The sequence below is a fragment of the Podarcis liolepis genome (genome assembly GCF_965112155.1).
Source record: "Podarcis liolepis genome assembly, chromosome: 2".
NCBI classification, from domain to species: Eukaryota; Metazoa; Chordata; class Lepidosauria; order Squamata; family Lacertidae; genus Podarcis; species Podarcis liolepis.
Window position 1 is genome coordinate 66,328,036 of NC_139555.1, and position 21,033 is coordinate 66,349,068.

General features: G+C 42.1%; 1 protein-coding gene across 2 annotated transcripts in view; it reads left to right on the forward strand.

The window, feature by feature from the left end:
* CYFIP2 (cytoplasmic FMR1 interacting protein 2) overlaps nt 1-21,033 on the forward strand; it is a 67,795-nt gene that overhangs the window by 23,504 nt on the left and 23,258 nt on the right. For both annotated transcript variants that reach the window (XM_083488324.1, XM_083488325.1), the window contains exons 11-23: nt 4,304-4,421; nt 5,206-5,325; nt 5,552-5,677; nt 6,500-6,666; nt 7,526-7,673; nt 9,284-9,437; nt 9,881-10,037; nt 11,114-11,210; nt 11,320-11,396; nt 11,978-12,086; nt 12,976-13,095; nt 14,586-14,785; nt 15,898-15,985. In XM_083488324.1, the coding sequence (XP_083344450.1) occupies nt 4,304-4,421; nt 5,206-5,325; nt 5,552-5,677; nt 6,500-6,666; nt 7,526-7,673; nt 9,284-9,437; nt 9,881-10,037; nt 11,114-11,210; nt 11,320-11,396; nt 11,978-12,086; nt 12,976-13,095; nt 14,586-14,785; nt 15,898-15,985 (1,681 nt within the window). The remainder of the gene's footprint in view (nt 1-4,303; nt 4,422-5,205; nt 5,326-5,551; nt 5,678-6,499; nt 6,667-7,525; nt 7,674-9,283; nt 9,438-9,880; nt 10,038-11,113; nt 11,211-11,319; nt 11,397-11,977; nt 12,087-12,975; nt 13,096-14,585; nt 14,786-15,897; nt 15,986-21,033) is intronic.

Genomic DNA, 21,033 nt, shown 5'->3' on the forward strand with positions numbered 1-21,033 from the left:
TGTGCTTAGAAAGGATATGAATGTATGAATGCCAGTATCTGAATGCATACAGGTGTGTTCGTACTTTTACAGACTGATAGATGTTCATGAGGATTGGAGCAAGTTTGATACTCATCAGTGTGGGTATATGGAGTGTGCTTATGTGATTGCAAGAATGTGTGCATGTGTGACTGCATGTATTGTGAATATATTTGTGAATGCCAAGTTCAGTGTCTGTACTTACCTGTCTGCCACTTGTTCTGGTATGCTTTTATGCTTGGTGACCATGAATGCAGCAGTTATGGATGGTTGTGCTGTGGATGTGAATGAGGTGTGCCTGCTCTGGGTAGTTTTTATCCGCATTTTTCAATAGGATCTAAAATTCTCCAGAGCATGGACACTGCACTTTCTCTATCTGTCCGGTACAGACTACTTTTTTTCTCAGGGAAGATAGTAGGGGGTCAGCCTTGTAATTCAGGAATTTTAAACAGGTTTTTCAAAGAAATATAAGGTGAAACCCACTGTTTCAAGCTGCAATCTATTTGAAGGGAATTGATGACATGGAAGTGGACACTGAACACCAAAGTATGCAAACAACATGGCTCTGCTGCCTTAGATAGCATCTCAGTCATTGCTTAGCGAGGATCAATATAAATAGATACACTGCTGAATATTCATTTGGCGATCTCCCACCTCAATTCACACATGCATGGGTGTTCTCTTGAAATGGAGATACATGCAGCAATCTCCACTTACATGCATGAGTTCTAAAGACTGCTGTTAAATGTGTTGCAAGAACTTGTTCTATATCACTTTTCCTGAAACACCACCTTTGCTAAATTATTGCTCCACATCTCTCAGCTGGTATGTATTGGACAGCAACTTCCATTTCTTTTACACTCCACAAGCTGGTGCTGTCATTCTGTGACTTCCATGAAATCACCATGAATACAAGCCAAGTATGTGAAACTTGTTTCATGCGCTCTTGCTTGGATTCAGAGCAAGGCAAGTAATCGTATATAGGAAGTGATCACCCTTACAGAGATTAAGCTTTCGAAAATGGCAGTGTCCTTTGGGTGCATCTTTATGTAACATTCTGAAGGTTGTATTCAGCATAGCATTAAAGCTAAGGTTCTGTCAGAGCAAGGACATCACCTTGCACAATGGAACATTCTCCGTCTCTTCTATCCCCATGTGCCAATTAAAGCTGTTCTGAAGTTTCCTCCAACTCTCCAGAGCAGATTTGGGATGGCACACAAAGGGAGGAAAGTGGGAGGAAGTCCTATTGCGCCAGCAGTAATTCTTCTGCATGCAAAACTATTTCATTGAATACTGCCCTGGATTTTGTCATGTGTGTAAAGTATCTAACCAGTGGTTTCCCTCACCAGCATGTATGTGTGGTTTGTCACTGATCATCCTTACCCAGGCACAGCATAGGCAAACTTGGCCCTCCAGATGTTTTGAGACTACAATTCCCATCATCCCTGACCACTGGTCCTGTTAGCTAGGGATGGTGGGAGTTGTAGTCCCAAAACATCTGGAGGGCCGAGTTTGCCTATGCCTGTCCTAACCTGTTACACAGTCTGTTGGATCCTAACTGTCATGAACTAATTTCCACGATATATGGAAAGGTTTTCCATTTGCGGAAGCTGTTTTAACAATTTGTATGTTTTAGTCCCATTTCAAATATCTCCCAACTCCATCCCAATAGTAAAAATGTGAAATATTTCTTCCAACTGTTCTCACTTACTAACAATTCCTTTTTCATTCAGTTTCCAGTCAGAGCAGCAACTTTCTCCTTCCTGGGAGAACAGATTTTGGACTTTAACGGGCTGCAGAATTGTTTTCCTGCGCTTTCATACCCTGTCCTTTACTTTTCTTGCTCCTTATTCATTTCACCATTGTGCCGAGATGCAATTAACTATGTTTTTATTGTATGGCCTTATAATTCTGACCATCCCTGTTAACCTGCCGATTCCTTTGGGGGAAGCAGGACACTGAAAGGGTAAGAGCAAAGTATTGGGATAATAGGACATCCGCAGATATAATTAGACGTGACCATCCACTGTGATCATAGTTAACTTAACTGCAGCTACCATAATATTACCAAGGAGACATAGTTCAGATTCCAAAAATGGGATAAAAACAATATATATGCTTTTATACTGAGATTGTGTGACATCAGGAGTGCTCTGATGGTGTTTCCTGCTTGGCAGGGGGTTGGACTCGATGGCCCTTGTGGTCTCTTCCAACTCTATGATTCTATGATCTGAAGATATAATTAGACATGGTCATCTACCGTCAACATAGTTAACATATCTGCATCTACCACAATATCACCGAAGAGAGCTAGTTCAGAGTCCAAAAACAGGATAAAAACAGTATCTTTAAATAGCTAATGACCAAAAAAACCACAACACCTAGCAGATTTAGAATAGTGGAACAACATGGCAAAAGGCCAAATTGCACATCAAGGTAAGCCATGGTTGGTGGCTTAATCATGAATAAGCAGCATTCTAGTACACACACCCTAATCACTCCCACTTTGTTCTTCCTCTTATGTGAATAGGAGCAGCAGACCATGAAACTTGGCTTTTTGCTATGTCCAAATCTGGGGTTGTCATTTGTTTCTTCTGAACAGACCACAATAATAAATCCAATATTTGTTCTTGGCTTGCTGATATTGTTTTGGGGGGAGGAACAAACCATGATCCTGGTTCAAACATAATGACAAACTAAGTTACATTGTTCTTGCACCAGAGAAGGAATAATTGTGCAGTTTGTACTAGCACACTCCTCATTCTTGGTAAGTCATCAATAATGGCTTACTGTGATATGCAAACAGTGTCATTTTTTACTTGTTTCACCTATTTATTTATTTCAAGCATTTATACGGCCAGTTATTGAATCTGTAAACAATGCACATTTATCACAGGAAATGTTAGTGATTCAATTCAAACATCATACAAAAAGTTTAACTGTTGTTTTGGTGTGATGTACAAACTGACAAGCTGTGGTTTGAAATTGGCCAGTAAACCAGAATTTAAAAACATACATCAAAGTGGTTTGATGTGATGTCTAAACTAACAAACCTCTAGAGGCCTGTGCAGAACAAAAATTGGGGGAGCAGACTAGCTAATTTGCCTGTACATTTGGAAACTCAAACCATGGTTTGGGTTCTAAACCATGGTAGGAATAAACCATGGTTTGGTGTGATGTCTGAACTGAATCAATGAATTAATTCATTCAAAGTCTCATTTACAGAGAGCTACTCTGATGATTCTTTTGTGCCAGATAGGTATAATATAGGTATAATACACAGAGACCCTGCAACTCAGTTTGTGGAATGGGGTTTTTTGTTACTTTTTGTTGCTGCTGCTGTTTTTGTTCTGAGCACATGAGGACTACTGCAGCGTGCTCTGAAGATGGTCCAGAAGCTACAGCTATTGAAAAATTCTGCCACTTGGATTCTTGTGGGGGCCAGAAAATATGAACGCACAATTTTGTTCCGGTTGCTCTGAATACCAGTAGGTTTTTTGTCCCAATGCAAAGTGCTGGTCTTAACTTTTAAAGCCCTCAGTGGCTTGGGTCCAGGTTATCTGAAGAACCACTTTCACCCCTGTAATCCTCGCAGTATGCTAACATCTGTCCCAGGGGTCCTCCTCAAGTGCCTACCATTAAAATCAGCTAGGTTGGTGTGCACAGGGCATTGTCAGTGATGGCCCCCAAAACTATAGACCCCCCTTCAATAAACTTGTATCTTGTCCCTTCAACCATGGCATCGAAGGCTTCCTTTTCATGCTGCCTTTAATTGATACCAGAGCAGCTTCTCGGATTAATCTCTACACTGGTTCCGCTGTGACTTTGTACCTTGTTTCTCACTCCGTTTTAAATTAATTTGTGAGGACTTAGTCCTAAAAAGTGGCTCAAATCCTTCAAATAAGACAACGTATTGAGGAGACTTCTCCTCCCAGCTGTTGCTTTTGTGTTCCAGTCATACATTCACAATAAGAGAGATGCTGAAGACCAGTTTCCCTTTTCTCTCATGTCAGTCCAGTTTTCTCCATGACTGCAAAATAAGTGCATTATAGATGCTTCATGAAGGTATGAAAGATGAGGCCACAGTGTTGCCCATGGTAAGTAATTGGCTGTGTAACATGTCATTCAGAGGAATATTGACAAGCACGCTTTCCCATGTGTTGACCGAAAGCGAAAGAATTGACATATTTACAGAGTGATGGAGCGAAAGTGTTTCAAGCAGTAACTGTTGCTCCACGGTGTTGCGTGTTACCCAGTCACATAAAGGCGTTGGTTTTCTGCCCAGGTGGACATGCACTCAGAGCAGCATCAGTCCCCAGTACAATATCTGCGAGCAGATGGTTCAGATCCGAGATGACCATATCCGCTTCATCTCCGAACTTGCTCGCTACAGCAACAGTGAGGTAAGCTTCCATGGAGGGGAACAAAGGCCCTGGAGCAATTTGTGGAATGAAAGGGGGAAGGGTTGGGGAAATGCTCTGAAATGCTTAGTGGGTAAATCTCATCTGTAATGTTATAGTGCAGATAAAACCACCCCTCAAGAGTGGTGGCTAACTACTCTGTTTTCCGGGTTTACTTTATTCAGTATTTTCACTGCCCCTACCCACTTTTAGCCAGCCCAAAGGAGAGTAGCATCCTGGTTGTGTTGTCTGGGTTTTTTTTAACTTGCCATATCCCTAGGCTAAACTTTTTGTGCCATGCTTTTAATCTTCCTGTGCACTGTACTTCTTCCTGTAAACTCCCCATACTTTCAACCTTTCTCTGAACTTTTTGGCCTTCTGTTGCAGAAGACCCCAAAATCAAAAGCAATCATTTTACAACCTAAAGACAAATGCAGAATGGCCAAAACTCATCCTCCAAACCCACCATCATTACAGAGTCCATACCCACTCTGTAATGTGCCTCTTTCTGAGGTTCCAGTTTCCCATCTCTGACTCCTTATTCCTGTTTCGTTTTCCACTTAGCACCATGTCTCAGTTCTTCTGCACCAGCTCCCTTTTCTTCAGGGCTGTCATTTCCGTTTGTTGTACAACTGTTTACTTTTTCTTGCTCAGATCGGAAACTCAGTTAAGGGAGAGGGTAGTACTTTTTAAAAAAGATATGATAGTGGCATTGGATAAGATACAGTTGTTAAGCTACAATAGGCATGTGTCCCTCAGACAGAGGTACTTATATGATGTTCTCCAGGTTGTGACTGGCTCAGGACTGGACAGCCAGAAGTCAGATGAGGAATACAGGGAGCTTTTTGACTTGGCTTTACGGGGACTGCAGCTTCTGTCCAAGTGGAGTGCACATGTTATGGAAGTGGTAAGTAGTGGCTATAGACATACAATACTCAGGGTGTCAGATGTGTTTAATTCTTATTCAGCCTGATTGGTGGCCATCGATTACCACACAACAAAACTTAACGTAAATAAAGCAAGGATTTTGCATACAGTGGAGGAGTTGTGAGATCGTGAAATGGTTTCACTAAGATTTTTCTCAAATGACAAGCAGTGGTTGAACAATATCTGCTTTTGTTTTCTCTATTCAGTATTCTTGGAAGCTGGTCCATCCTACTGATAAGTTTTGTAACAAAGATTGCCCAGGCACCGCTGAGGAGTACGAAAGAGCCACACGGTACAATTACACCAGTGAGGAGAAGTTTGCATTTGTGGAGGTGGGTGGTTGCATTGTCTCAATACGTTCAAAGTGGCAAATGTCTCTTGGAAAACAGTGGTTGGTTGTGAGGTTCAGTATAGGTAAAGGTAAAGAGACCCCTGACCATTAGGTCCGGTCGTGGCCGACTCTGGGGTTGCGGCACTCATCTCGCTTTACTGGCCGAGGGAGCTGGTGTACATGTGGCCAGCATGACTAAGCTGCTTCTGGCGAACCAGAGCAGTGCACGGAAACACCTTTTACCTTCCCGCCGGAGCGGTACCTATTTATTTACTTGCCCTTTGACGTGCTTTCGAACTGCTAGGTTGGCAGGAGCAGGGACCAAGCAACGGGAGCTCACCCCGTCGCGGGGATTCGAACCGCTGACCTTCCGATCAGCAAGTCCTAGGCTCTGTGGTTTAACCCACAGCGCCACCCGCGTCCCTGAGGTTCAGTATACTTGGAGTTAAACATTTTCTCCTTTGGCCAAGTTGTTTCTGGTATGTTTTTTTATCTGTAAGCATCGCCAGTCCCACTGAACACTACCTGTGTTAGGGCTTTTCCCTACTATACTTGCTTTTCTCCCTGTTCTTTCCAGGCACATGTCCATGCTTTAAAGCTCCATGACAGAGAACCTTTTTTCTTTTTCTTTCTCCTATAAAAACCTGCTCTTTAAAGCTGAATCAGAGCAAATGGCAATTTGGGTTTTCTACAGATTCCCATTTGCTCTGATTCAGCAATCCAAACATTAGTTTTGGGGGTGGGGGGAATTGACTTGGCATGTTTCCCTTCACTACAGAAGGGCATTGAAAATAAAAGTCCTTTTTTATCTTTAATTACTCAGGTGATTGCTATGATAAAAGGTCTGCAGGTGCTCATGGGCCGCATGGAAAGTGTTTTCAACCAAGCCATCAGGAACACAATCTATGCAGCTCTGCAGGATTTTGCTCAGGTGACACTGAGAGAGCCACTAAGGCAAGCTGTCAGGAAGAAGAAGAATGTCCTAATCAGGTGAGGCCGGCCTTCCCAATACAAGCAAAACGTGGCTGTGAAATCTTAAGGGAGAAACCAGATGCTGCACTCAACACAATACTGTCAAAAATGGCAGCCCTGAATGCAGTTCCCTCAGAGTTAATCCATTTTGTGGCATTATCACATTAAGCCTTTCCCCTCTGATGTTCCATATCATTGGCTCCTTCTGATAGGGGTGGAGCAACACACAACTGAATGAGGTCACTGCAGGAGTTAGCATCTCTGAACATGAGGGAGGGAGGGAAAATTTGACATGGGTTTGGTGGCAACTCCATGTCAATCATAATTTAGTTCTACTCTTAAATGTTCCTTTGTTTCTACATAATACTCAAGAGCTGTGTTGAAAGAAAAGAACAATAGCAGCTATTGACATGGTTAAAACCATAATCCATAATCTCAGGATGTTCCTAAGCAATAAAGACAAAGGTTCACAATCCCCCAACAATTGCAGGATTGTCCAAGGGCTTGTGTGAAACCATAGCAGGATGATGATGATGATTGTATAAACAGACAACACCAACATTCCCATGTATTTTAATTAACTCCCAAAGGGCCACATGCATAGAGTGTTTATGTATAAAACTCTGACTTTCCTGTGGCTGGAAGGTAAGGATCACATAAGCTGTGTGACCCATTTTGGCCTCTGGCCACAGTACCACTGGCCCTGTCAGGTTTCCCATGAGGTACTGTGGCCCCAAGGTTTTTGAAAAGACCCACACTGCTCCTGTATTGATTGTATCTTTGCATCAGTCCTGTGAGGGCGGCCAGTCTGAAGAAACAGTGATTTACTAGGCCCTATTCAGTGGAGAGTTGAATCGAATTTCTTTCATCTTCCTAGTGTCCTCCAGGCAATTAGAAAGACAATCTGTGATTGGGAGGGAGGGCGTGAGCCTCCAAATGACCCTTGTCTGAGAGGCGAGAAGGACCCCAAAGGCGGTTTCGATATCAAGGTCCCACGCCGAGCTGTAGGGCCTTCTAGCACACAGGTATGTACCTCCTTCTCGGCTGAGAGCAGTTTGGGGACTCTAAGATGTTGTGTCTGTAAACTAAACGTTTAGAATGCTTTTGTTCCAAAGTTTCTCTTTAACACCAGTCACGCTGTCTTAATTATATCATGTATAATTATGTAATGTGTGAATTACGTTCTGTGAATCGCACTGTCCTTAGCAAGTAGGATGTTGCAGTTTGTAACATTGTTTTCTGTTCTAAACGTGCAGTTGGTTCGCAGTTCAGCATTAAACACATTGGTTATAAAAGGAGGAGCCTCTCCAGTAACATCAGCCTGCTTGTCCACTTTTCCTTTTCAAGGAGCCTTGATCCTCCTGACAAACAGATACCAACACTATTAACTCAGGTGGTGTAGGTCACATCTTGGGTCCTCTGGAAGTCTGGTTAGATCCTCTCACCTAATAGGTGATTGGCACTGTCAGAAATGAAAATCTAGTAAATGGTGCTGGAGTATTACGTATACATCGTGGAGGCTGGAAATGGTGTTTTAATTCCCCTTCCCCTCCACAGTAGTTCTCTGAGGGACAAGATATTATTCCAATCAACATATAACACACAGGACCTTTCATATTCATTGGTTTGGAGCTATTTAAAAGGTAAAGGGACCCCTGACCATTAGGTCCAGTCGTGGCCGACTCTGGGGTTGCGGCGCTCATCTCGCTTTATTGGCCGAAGGAGCCGGTGTACAGCTTCCAGGTCATGTGGCCAGCATGACTAAGCCGCTTCTGGCAAACCAAAGCAGCGCACAAAAACACCATTTACCTTCCCGCTGGAGTGGTACCTATTTACCTACTTGCACTTTGACGTGCTTTCGAACTGCTAGGTGGCAGGAGCAGGGACCGAGCAACGGGAGTTCACCCCGTCGCGGAGATTTGAACCGCCAACCTTCTGATCGGCAAGTCCTAGTCTCTGTGGTTTAACCCACAGAGCCACCCAACCTGGTGCCCTCCAAATGTTTTAGATTCCTGTTCCCATCATCCCTGACCATTGGCCACCTGTCTGGGGCTGATGGGAGCTGTACTACAGTGTTCCAGGTTGAGCGAAGCAATTAAGTGGCATGGGAAATATAAATTGCCCACAAGCTTTTGAGCTGGAATTTTGTTTATAGGTTTTTAAGAAAAAGTACAGATGAACTCACTCCTGAGCAGTCATTAGCTGTAGGAGATGATGCAGACTACAGGCAACCTCCCATTTATGCAGGGGTTACATTCCAAGGCACTGTACGCATCAGTGAAAGTGTGTATATTTGAAAAACAATTGGAAAAGCCTACAAACATTCTTGAAAACCCCTTAAAAAATCCAAGCTCTCTTCAAACTTTGCTCGAAACCCCAACCCTCCATAGGCCTCAGTGGTTGGTGCAAGGGCTCTTGGGTTTGCACTTGCAGAGGTTCTTGGGATTGCTAGGTGCTGTTTCCATGCCTCTTCTGACCTTTCTAGGTTTTTGCCATTTTAAAATTCACTTCTGGGTTTTGCGCGATTTACTTGGAAGTAAATTTTATTGTGACTGTATGCGCAGTCACGTACATATTGAACACACGTAAATGGGGGGTTGCCTGCATAATAAGAATAATCACTCTCCTCTTGCAGCTTTATATGGTGAGAACCATGCTGGAATCGCTCATTGCAGACAAAAGTGGCTCAAAGAAGACTCTCAGGAGCAGCCTGGATGGACCAATAGTTCTGGCCATTGAAGAGTTCCACAAACAGTCCTTCTTCTTCACTCATCTTCTCAACATTAGTGGTAGGTAGTAACAGTCGCAGGTTTGATATGAATGCATGTTTGATGTGTGTAATACGTCAAGGATAGTAGCGTCTCAGGCAGCCTTTCTGTTGATATGAATACATGTTTTATATGAGTTAACATTTCAAAGGATAGTAGCATCTGGGAGAATCTCTCCCATTTGCTGTAGCTCATCTTAAGGTGCTTTTAGATCTGGATGTGAACTTTGTCAGAAATTGCTACCATGTGTGTTTAAACTGTTTTCTTGAATACAGTAGTTTATGGTCATGAAGCATGTTTATTTCTTAAAATAAAAATCGTATAACATGTACATACTCTTTTCTTAACTCATATATGCTTTTATATCTGATATATATTATAATTTATAATAATAGCAGATGTAGACTAGCCTTCTGCTCATCCTTCATAAGTGTTACACCTTCCTTCGCTATTTGTGTTTGTAGAGGCCCTCCAACAATGCTGTGACCTGTCCCAGCTTTGGTTCCGGGAATTTTTTCTGGAGTTGACCATGGGCCGCCGGATTCAGTTCCCTATTGAGATGTCTATGCCTTGGATTCTAACAGATCACATCCTGGAAACCAAAGAACCTTCTATGATGGAGTAAGAGCTCAAGGACGTTTTGGAATGCATCTGTGGAAATAAATGGGTTGGATATCTTTGAGATGGCAAACTGAAGGCATTTGTCTTTATTGTGGCATGTATTCCTTCTAGCATGTAAAAGGAAATAGTGGCCTAGTGTCTAAGGTCAGGTACTATTCCATCTTTACTTGCCTTTCATTTGGGGTACATTGTCTCCTTTTGCCATCAGAAGGGTGGATGGCAATGAGGACTGTCTTAAAGGGTAAGCCAGATGTTTTGCCTAATGGGGGGGGCTCCTCAGGTGATGCATAAAATCGGCATTCATCGCTCTGGTCTTTTTAGGACTTGTGAAACAAGTGAGATTGATTTATGGCAGTGGGGGGTATGTTTCACTTGGGTAGTTCAAACTCTTCCATCAGTTTCAGTTTGTGTGTGTGAAGAAATTTGTTTTCAAAAGTCAGAGGATTAATAACATGCATTGTTAAATTGTAAATATTGATTACATTTTATGCATGAAACTAAGTTTCCACTGGGTGTGCTTGGTTGGCTTGTTTTTAAACACATTCTTACGAAGTGTCGATTGCACACTGAAATGCAGGTCCTGATCTCTCTGACAGGAAGCTGCCATATTCAGAGTCAAACCATTGGCCCATGTATTGTGCATGCTGACTTGCAAAAGCTCTCCGATTTCAGGCACGGTTTTCTCCCAGCCCTTCCTGAGGAGACCAGAAATTGAACCTGAGACCTTCTGCATGCAAAGCAGATGCTGTACCAGTGAAATATAGCCATCCCAAGGACAGTTTTTGGTCCTATATCTATCAGGTCTTCCGTTCTCTGCCATCACTGGCTCCCATTTGCCATTCTTCTTACTTCTTGCACCCTTGGACATGTCACCTCCTACCCATGCTTCCCACGTGCCCTTTCCCTTCTTGCTCATATACAAATACTTTTGAGTGCAAGATTCCACGCACTCCAGGTTGGCTTTAGTGCTAAGTGAGCAGGCAGAGAACTTCTGCTTTAAAGAAGAAAGAAACGGAGGTGACTGTCATACCCAAACACTGTGCTGGCATGTCCTAAGCCTGTTTCCTTCATTGCAGGTATGTGCTGTATCCATTGGACCTCTACAACGACAGCGCTTATTATGCTTTGACCAAGTTTAAAAAGCAGTTTCTCTATGATGAAATTGAAGCAGAAGTGAGCTTATTTTCTTTTTTCTTACCTAATTGTTCTTGTAACTTCATAAACAATTGTCCAGTCTTATGCATATTGGGCCTAAAGCCTGTTTCTTTCACTCTTCTGACAGGTCAACTTGTGTTTTGATCAATTTGTTTACAAATTGGCAGACCAGATCTTTGCTTACTATAAAGCAATGGCTGGCAGGTAGGAGACTTCTGCTCGGTTTTGGTTCAATTGTCAAAACATGGCAAGCTTTTAACTGTGTTGTATCAGCTGCTATGTACTTCTTTAAAGGACAGACTGCTTCCTTATCTGAAGATCTTATGGCTTGTGCAGGTGGTGAGATCACAACAAATATACATTGCTGGGAAATGAGAGGAGATTGTTAGCACAGAGTTGAAAATGGTCCATGTTAATAACACGAACTGCTTAGTATTGCATACTCTTTATTGGCAACTACCTTTTTAACAACTAAATATTGTCACTTATCCAAAATATGTTGCCTAACCTCTGTTCCAAATTTTGCACCATGGAAACAGAACTTCTATGTTAGTAACTTACAGATTTTTTCATGCACTAAATCCCACAATTAATTTGATGGTTCAGATACCCTTGCTGAATGTGTATAGCATAGGGGTAGCCAAATGGAGACCTCCTGACTCTGTAGGTCTTCTGGGGCGCATCAAGTTCACCACCTATTGCCTAGCTCTACTTTTAGGTGAAATATTGTTAATAACATAAAGCTATTCAAGTAAAAGCATTGACAAGTTGCTTTCCAATTACAGTGTATTATTGGATAAACGATTCCGGGCTGAATGTAAGAATTATGGAGTGATTATACCTTACCCGCCATCCAACCGCTATGAAACGTTGCTCAAACAGAGACATGTCCAGGTACAACTTAAGTTGGTTGCAACAAGATTCCCAGTCTTTTATATTGGCTTTCCAGCTGGGGAGGAGTTGTACATCAGGTTTACATTCCAGACATCTGTGCGTTGCCAATCTCTGCCATGCACAGAGATGTAAATATGAAAGCCTAAATAATTTTATATAGCACACCTCAGATCCTAAGCCAGCCAAAGGTACTCTTGTAGTTGCTTCACCTATGGTGAGAAGCATCACGCACATACAAACATTTTTTGGCCCTTAAAAGTAACTGTGTGAATGTACTCATAATACGATTTCTATCCCTAGTGAAATAATGGGCTTTAGTAGAATGGACAGTTATGGTTGGCATTTCTCATCCATTCATCTCATGGCATACTTTCAAATATGGAAGCGTTCTCCTTTTTATTGTTTCCATGGGAACATAGGAATCTGCCTTATACTGAGTCAGCCCATTGGTCCATCTTACTCAGTATTGTCTTGCTCACTAACTGGGAGCCTCCCAGACAGGGTTCTCTTTTAGCCCTGTCTGGAGATGTGGGACTGAACCTTCTGCATTCAAAGCAGATACTGAGCTACAGCCCTTCTCGCTCATATGCCCCAGCCAGCAGGGGTTGTTTTACCGACTGAAGCTCCACTTCATGCATAAAATTACTCCCTTACCCTCAGTTTTACTACAGTGGAGGAAGCAGATCCTTGTGCATATTCCTTTGCAAGCATGGGCTTTCCCTGGCTGCTGAAATGGATGGATCAAAATCCTTACCCCCATTTTATTATAGGTAGGCCAACTCATACATTTGGGGTACAAGTTAGTTATTTCTCTCTGCATAGTAATTCCGAATCAAGGACCACTTCTTAATCATCTTCTCACTTGCTGTCTGTCTTGTGACTTCCACAGCTGCTGGGCCGATCCATCGACCTAAATAGACTCATCACTCAGCGTATCTCAGCCGCAATGTACAAATCACTAGACCAGGCCATTAGTCGCTTTGAAAGTGAGGATCTGACATCCATTGTGGTAAGTTTTCCCAGTGGCTCTACTAAGGCTGGATGACAGGATGCAGGTTGGAGGGGGGTGTTCCTAAATAACAACAGTAGTAACCTCAACATGCTTTTTCCTTTCTTCAATTTTGTAAGTTTTTACATAGAACAGCTTTACTGTGGAGAGAAGATCCAGATACATTATTTCTCATAGTCAGAATGCCTCTGGGCACCATATGATCTTTCCCAAGACCCTCTCAGATCTGGATTAAGGAGAGGAAGCAGAATGGAAAGACCTACTTCCCAATGCACAAATATTGCATCTCTAGTATATTTATAATCCCCAGTGGAGTCTATTCTCGTATTACTAACGTGCTTACAGTATGTAGTTTCAGGTCTTGCTCATGGATATGTTACAATCAGGAATCAGAAAGGGAAGTTGTCAATCCTAAATGCATCTTTTGATAATGGTGCCGAAGGAGACTGTCCACAGACACTGGACTTATCTCCAGATGGGGGAAGAACTGTCAACATCCTCTAGTGGTTGCTGATAGCCTCCACACCTTGGGCATTCAGCATAACATACCGCATTTTTCCATGTATTAGACGAGGTTTTGTGACTCAAAAATCGTGTGAAAAAAGGGGGTCGTCCAATACATGGACAGTGGAATGGGGGGGGGGGCGGCATGCTCGCCAACCAGCCAGTTGGTGGGAGCGCAACTTCCTCTGATGCTGCAGTAAGCGGGAAACGATCTAGGGAGTGTTTCCTGCACACAGCTGCGTGGGTGGGAGAAGCTGTGTGCCTCCAGCCAGCTGGTGGGTGGGAGCGCAATTTCCAGTGCTGTTGTGCATGGGAAACACTCCCTAGATCATTTCCCGTGCACAGCAGCATCAGGGGAAGTTGTGCTCCCACCAACCAGCTGGCAGGTGGGAGCACAACTTCCCCTGATGCTGCTGCACGTGGGAAGCGATCTAGGGAGTGTTTGCTGCCCACAGCTGCATGGGGGGAGAAGCTCAACAACTTTGGGCCATCTCCCCTCATTTTCTTAAAATTGAGTCCCCCAAAATAGGGGGCGACTTATAGACAGAAAAATACGGTAGATAAAATTTATTGGTTCTCTTCTTGGCAAAGAAGAGGCATAAATAACCGTGCACTGGAGTATGAGATTTTCAAATAGTTGGGTCACTAAGCAATTGCCAAGTGTGATACAATGGCTAAGAGATTGCCTTGTGAAAATTCAGCCCGAACCCCTTAAGTCTTGTCTCTGCCATGAATCCAGTCAATGGTCTTAGGAGGTCACTGTGTCTCAGCCTGCGTCTCCCCTTTCTTCTACAGTTTGCAGTATCGGTACAATAATAAGCTTTGTAAGGGTTAGTCAGCTGATGTAAGTAAGCGGTATAAATATAACTGTTAAGAATATTGTGTTGTCTTTATAATTCTTCCCCTGGCATCAGTCCAGATCAGATGTATGGTGTTTTCAGTCCACAACCTGTTAGAAAAGTGCCCACTCCTTTCTTTGGGTGCAGGAGCTTGAATGGCTTTTGGAGATAAACCGTCTGACGCACAGACTGCTGTGCAAGCACATGACCCTGGACAGTTTCGATGCCATGTTCCGAGAGGCCAATCACAATGTCTCGGCTCCTTATGGTCGCATCACCCTGCATGTCTTCTGGGAGCTGAACTTTGACTTTTTACCTAATTACTGCTACAATGGGTCTACTAACAGGTAAGAAGAAAATGTCAAATAGCTCAGCTGGTAGAGCGTGAGACTCTTAACCTGGGGGTCGTGGGTTCGAGCCCCACATTGGGCAAAAGATTTCTGCATTGCAGGGGGCTGGACTGGACTCTTGCTGTCCCTTCCAACTCTACAGTTCTGTCATTCAAAGTGAGGTGCAGTTTGAAGGCTAGTTATAGCTTATGGGTGCATTTCAAGACTCATGCTCTTCATCCTACTTGACCCAAACCAAGGTGGATTACACATAATCAATTTCACAATAGAGTATTGAAACTGAAAACAATTATAGACATTGCTCTTGAGTTGGTCAGGGTTTTGGCATAGTTAATCTTAGATCAGAAAAATGACATCTCATTAAGCTGTCAGGGTTGGATGGAAGGGGGAAAGGGTCACATAAAGCTGGTTAATGTGGGAGTCTTAGAGGATACTGTAAATATTTGTGTACAAATGTGATGGGGTTGTATCCAAAGTTGTGGGAACGAAAAGCATACAGCTGATCTCCCCCCCCCCCCCCGCAGCCTCTGCAGGGGTCCTACTGGACCAAAATCCTTCCACTGGATATTGGATAATTCCTCCCTCATATTTCAGCCCTTTTTAACATTTGCAGGGTTTTCAGAGGCTGGAGGAGGGAGGAGAGGAAGGTTGGTTGACTGAGCTCTGCCTTCTACACCATTGGATACAGCCCACAGAATTCATAATAGACATGGAGCTCCATTATATTATATTATAATGAGCTTATTGACTAATCTGCGGATAAAAATATGTAGCATTGTTTGATACAGTTCTTTGAAGAAGCATTTATGTTAAAATATATTTTCAGTAACAGTGAAATTCTAGTGATTGGTATTAACAGTTAGAAATGTTCATTTCACAAGTAAAATAAAAGGGTTTTTTTTCACCGTACTTGGTAGGTGAATACAATAAAAATAGGAAAATATTGTTTCTAACTGAAAATATTAGTAAAACTGCCAGTTCATGCAGGAAAATAATTAGTTAACTTGGTGCATAAAGTAATAATGTAAGGAGGGAATCATAGTGCAATACACATCTACTCCAAAACAAGCTTCGGATGCCATTTTCTTCCATTTTTTCACAAATACCAGATTTGTACGGACAGCAATTCCATTTACCCAAGAACCCCAGAGAGATAAACCAGCCAATGTCCAGCCGTACTATCTTTATGGATCTAAGGTGAGTCAGGAAACATATTGGGTATTCAGTGTCCAGTTTGGAAGGAGTTTCATTTAAATGAATGATTTAATGAAAGATGCACCTTAATTCAGTTAATGTCAGAGCGCAGCAACTGCATTGCGGCTTTCTGTAACATTAGTGTACCTGAGGGTCAGTGAGACATTTTTCACAAATGATGTCCATTTGGCCAGTTTCCATGTGATTTGTGCCAGGAAATACTGCAGGGGGCTGGTGCAGTCCTCACATCATTACACAAACTGTCTGCATCAGTTCTCCATTACTGCATTGTCTTGCTTAAATGTTAATGTTACTAACCCTCCCATAGTGTTCCTTTATCATTGGACAAATATCGCAATATCCATCACCCCACCTGTTGTCTCAACTTCCTTTTCTCCTTATTATTGGAGGAAAACAAGCTTTGGAGAATTATATCCATTACCCCTTTACAGATGGGCCTGGTTCATGCATAATGATCCCAGTCCAATAAATTATGGCTTCCTTCTCATCACCCCATCTCCTCTGTTCTCAAGTACCCTTCATTTGTGGGTTTTAAAAACCATGGTTTCCCATGATGTCAGACCTGGGAAACTGTTGTTTTAAGTATTTCCATCAAATGACAGTCACAATGCAGGATCAGATTCTTGACTCCTGTACATTTTTCTGTTCCAACCTGAGGTTCATTTCATGGCAAAAAAATGTTCCTATGTACATAGCAAGCAGTGTTAGGCCACATGCAAAGCCTTCCCCCAACACTACAATGAATGAAGAAGTCAATCAATGCAAATTCTGGAGCTCATTCTTTAATCAGAGCATCTGTAGAGCTTTGGACTGAGGCAAACATGGTAAACATGTTTTTCATTAAAATCATTGAGTTAATGGCCATAATCCAAAGGTGTACACACAGAGAGAGTAGGATGCTGGCACAGCAGGAAATTTGCTCATTGCTCATGGCATTTCCAACTGCTGAAGACAGAAACTTCTTTCTAAAGTAGGCAGTGCTGATATCTTTGCAGTGGGAATTGAAGAAGGCATTTACAACAAGGCCCCCAACTGTAGACATGTTCCTCAAGTTCCCCACCCTGGTGTGCTCCGATCACTTCTTTAGATCGTCACAATCTGTATTTTTAGGCTCGGGTTTTTAATCAGAGCTAATGACTCTATATATTTGCTTTATAGAAGGTTGAAACGTGATTATTTTAAAAAATAAAACACTATGGTACCATCTGTTTGCAGAGACAGCAAAATCACATTGATAGGAAATGCCATTGTCTGTGTTAGCCAAGATTTAGATCTGATCTACACATTACTCCAGCAACAGACCAGTTAAAACCATCTGAAAATAATAACTAATGTGAAATGACACATTGTTCCTCTGCATCAAATGGAAGGTCTCCATGGTACTTCAGTAGTGATCTTCAGGCTATTCCAGCACAAGCATGGAGATTCTTCACACAGTAAGCTTAAGATCTGTCCCAGCATCCTGTTCTCACAGTGGCCAACCAGATGCCTGTGGGATACCTGCAATCAGGATTTGAGCACAAGAGCACTCTTCCCCTTATGCAGTTTCCAGCAACTGGTATTCAGAATCATTACTACCTCTGACCATGAAGTCCTCCATCGTAGCTAGTAGCCTTCAACAGCCTTCTTCAGGAATTTACCTAATTCTCTTTTAAAGCCACCCACGTTGGTGATCATCACTGCTTCCTGTGGCCACAAGTTCCATCGTTTAACTATGTACCGTGTGAAGAAGCACTTCCTATTATCTTTTAATCTTCACCTTCATTGGATGCCTAGGAGTTCTAGAATTATCCATGCATAATTTCATGCACTTTCATCGTGTCACAGAAAGGAGGACGGTCTGGGACTGATGTGGAAGCACTTATACATATTAAACCTGCAGTATGGAGATGCTACCATCTTGACTGCAATATGCAGCTGCCTCCACCTGGGGGCCACAGCAGATAGATTGTTCCTCCACTAAGTTCCCATTCTTTAGAATGAAGAATTTTGTGTAGGTCAAACGCTTTTCCTACTCCACCACCAACAGAAGATGATCCATTTTACCTGCTTCATGTAAAGTTAGCACTTCATTTGCTTGGTATACAGTGGTACCTCGGGTTACATATGTTTCAGGTTACAGACTCCACTAACCCAGAAATAGTACCTTGGGTTAAGAACTTTGCTTCAGGATGAGAACAGATATCGCGTGGCGGCTGTGCGGCAGCAGCAGGAGGCCCCATTAGCTAAAGTGGTGCTTCAGGTTAAGAACAGTTTCAGGTTAAGAACAGACCTCTGGAACGACTTAAGTACGTAACCAGAGGTACCACTGTATTTTCATTATTTATTTATTTATTTATTCATTCTAAGCAGCCCTTCATCGTGTAAGATGGGTGGAGAAACCTTTTTTTAACACTGAGGACCACATTTCCATAGCAGCTCTCCTGGGGTCCACACACCCAGTGGACCCCAGGTGATGGATCTAGGATGCAATGCTGACTCCAGAGAAGTATATGGCCAGGTTTTCATTAGTTTCTGATCTAGTATATCAAAGAGTAAAATTTACCCACCAAAGCAGATTGATGAGAGGGGCTGTCAAGCACAGCTATTTTCTTGAGATTTAGTTCCTGTTTTTCACCTGTCAGAAGAGAAATGCCTATGAGTCTCTTCCAGAGATGCACTTGGCATTCTGGAGTGATGGATTTACTTGAATGTTATGGGCTGTAGTAAAACGTAGGTAATGGCAGCAAATCAAGCAACAGCCGTTTAGATGAATTGCAGGTCAATCTTTTTGTTGTTGTTTTAGTCATTTTAAAGTTCAGTGTTTACAGTTGATGAACACTTTTGCCATGTGAAAATCAATACACCAAGAGTAATGTATCCGGTTCTGGGCATTACAATCTAAGAAGGACAAGCTGGAACATGTGCAGAGCAGGGCAACCAAGATGACCAAGGGTGTGGAAACCAAACCTTGTGGGAAACAGTTGAAGGAATTGGGTATGTTTAGCCTGGAAAAGAAGAGTCTGAGAGAAAATACGATAGCCGTCTTCAAACATCTAAAGGGCTGTCACATGGAAGATTGAGCCAGCTTGTATTCCCCTGTTCTGGGTGCTAAAAAGGAGATTCTGATTAAACTCAGAAATAACTTTCTGACAATAAGAGCTGTTCAAGAGTGGAAAGGCCTCCTTCAGGTTTTTAAGCAAACCATGTATGCCTTAGTTGAGATTCTTGCATTGCAGGGGTTGGACTGGATGACCCCCCGGGTCCCAACTCTACAGTTCTATCATTTATATAAGTGGAAAGGGAGAGAGAGATGACTGGAATCAGGTTCAGAATTGCATGCTGTAGTCTTAGGGACTTCCTATGTTCAAATGTATCTACAGGAAAATATGAAGAAAACTAGGAAAGCACTAGGTATTTCTCATGCTAGGTTCTCTAAAGCATTGTTGAGCAAACTGACATGCTTTTTAAAAAATTAGTCCTTTTTTCTGTGGATTACTATTTGTCACTGTACTTGAAATTAAAATACCGTAGTAATGTTTGGATGGCTCAGGTTCCTTTTTATTATTTTATAAGCAGGGCAATAGGAAAGTGTTTGTCAGAGATGACTGTCAAGAGAAAATAGCCAGCCAGCCACCCACGTAGATTCACCTTTATAGCACCTTTTGCAGCAGAACCATTGTAGGTTAAAAAAATGGAATGTATTACTTTCCATCAAAACAGGAAATAATATGTACAAATATAGCACATGACTATTGTTTTCATGAGTTTGTTCACCCAAAAAATACTGGTAGCATAACATTAGTAATTCTGATTTAAGGAGTCTCTAGTTACCTAATGCAAGAAGAATGGATGGTATTCTCTGTGGTTTCCTAATTTAAGGACTCGATGTCTGTCCTGGTAGCAATACAGGAAATTGTACTCTGCCTTTGCCTATAAGGTGTGGAGCTGATGTCAAGTGTCTCCAGTGTGATTGTGAAACAGAGTAGGGATTCAAATATATATAAGATAATTCTATAGAGATGACTCCCCACTTATGTGGGGGTAACATTCTGGCCCCCTGTGCACATAAGTGAAATCACGTAAATTGGGGAGCACTCTTTAAACACTCTCTGTGCCCATCTCTCTTTAACCCACACTAAAAATACGGTATCCAAAAACATCCACAACTAGAATTGAAGCTCTGTGATCGGCAGTAGTTATTTTTTATTAACCAATCTTACAGTACAATCCTATGCATGTTTACTCAGAAGCACGTCTCACTGTTTAGGAATTATTATTATTATTATTATTATTAGGAATGTGTGCTTAGGATTCCAGCCTCAAAAACAGTGATACATAATGCCTTCCATGTTTTAAACAATTTCTGAAAATTCAGAACTGCAAGTACTTCTGGGTTCCTTTTGTAAAAATGGCGTCATATTTATTTTCCAGGAATATGAAGTAAGCACAAGTATCCATTAGCAACTGAATTAATTCATTTCTGTTCCATTGCTTATTGCTACATAGGAATTCAGGCAGGGACAAAGAGCTGCTAAAACTCCCACACAGAAGAACATGTTGATTCACTGCTGCTATATCCCTTTCTGTTCAGTAGCTGCAGTCTTCCTTTTTCAGTGTGTAAATCCACTTTTGAATATTCATCAGCTGTTTAGCATCCACATGCTGTTCTTTTCTTATTTGTAATAGCTGCAACTGTTATGCTACTTAATACAGGGAGTAACTTAACTGCACTTCTTGTGCTCATCTTTGTAATTATTTTTACACGTTTTTAAAGAATTTACTTGTTTTAACATCACTGTCCCATGTAAAGTGATCCTTATATGCATTTCTTAAACTATTTTTAAATTTTTATAAATATATTGTTTTACCTTCACCTCATCACTAGAAAGTTGTGCATAGGCTGTGATCAGGAGCTCTGATCAACATGTTGAGGTGAAGGGTCAACTCACACAATCCTGCTCCTCACTCACTCTGCATATTGACTGAACTTGTCTGAACAAGGCTATGATGAAAGTCTTGGGAAACAGGACTATAGCAAAGCACTTCTC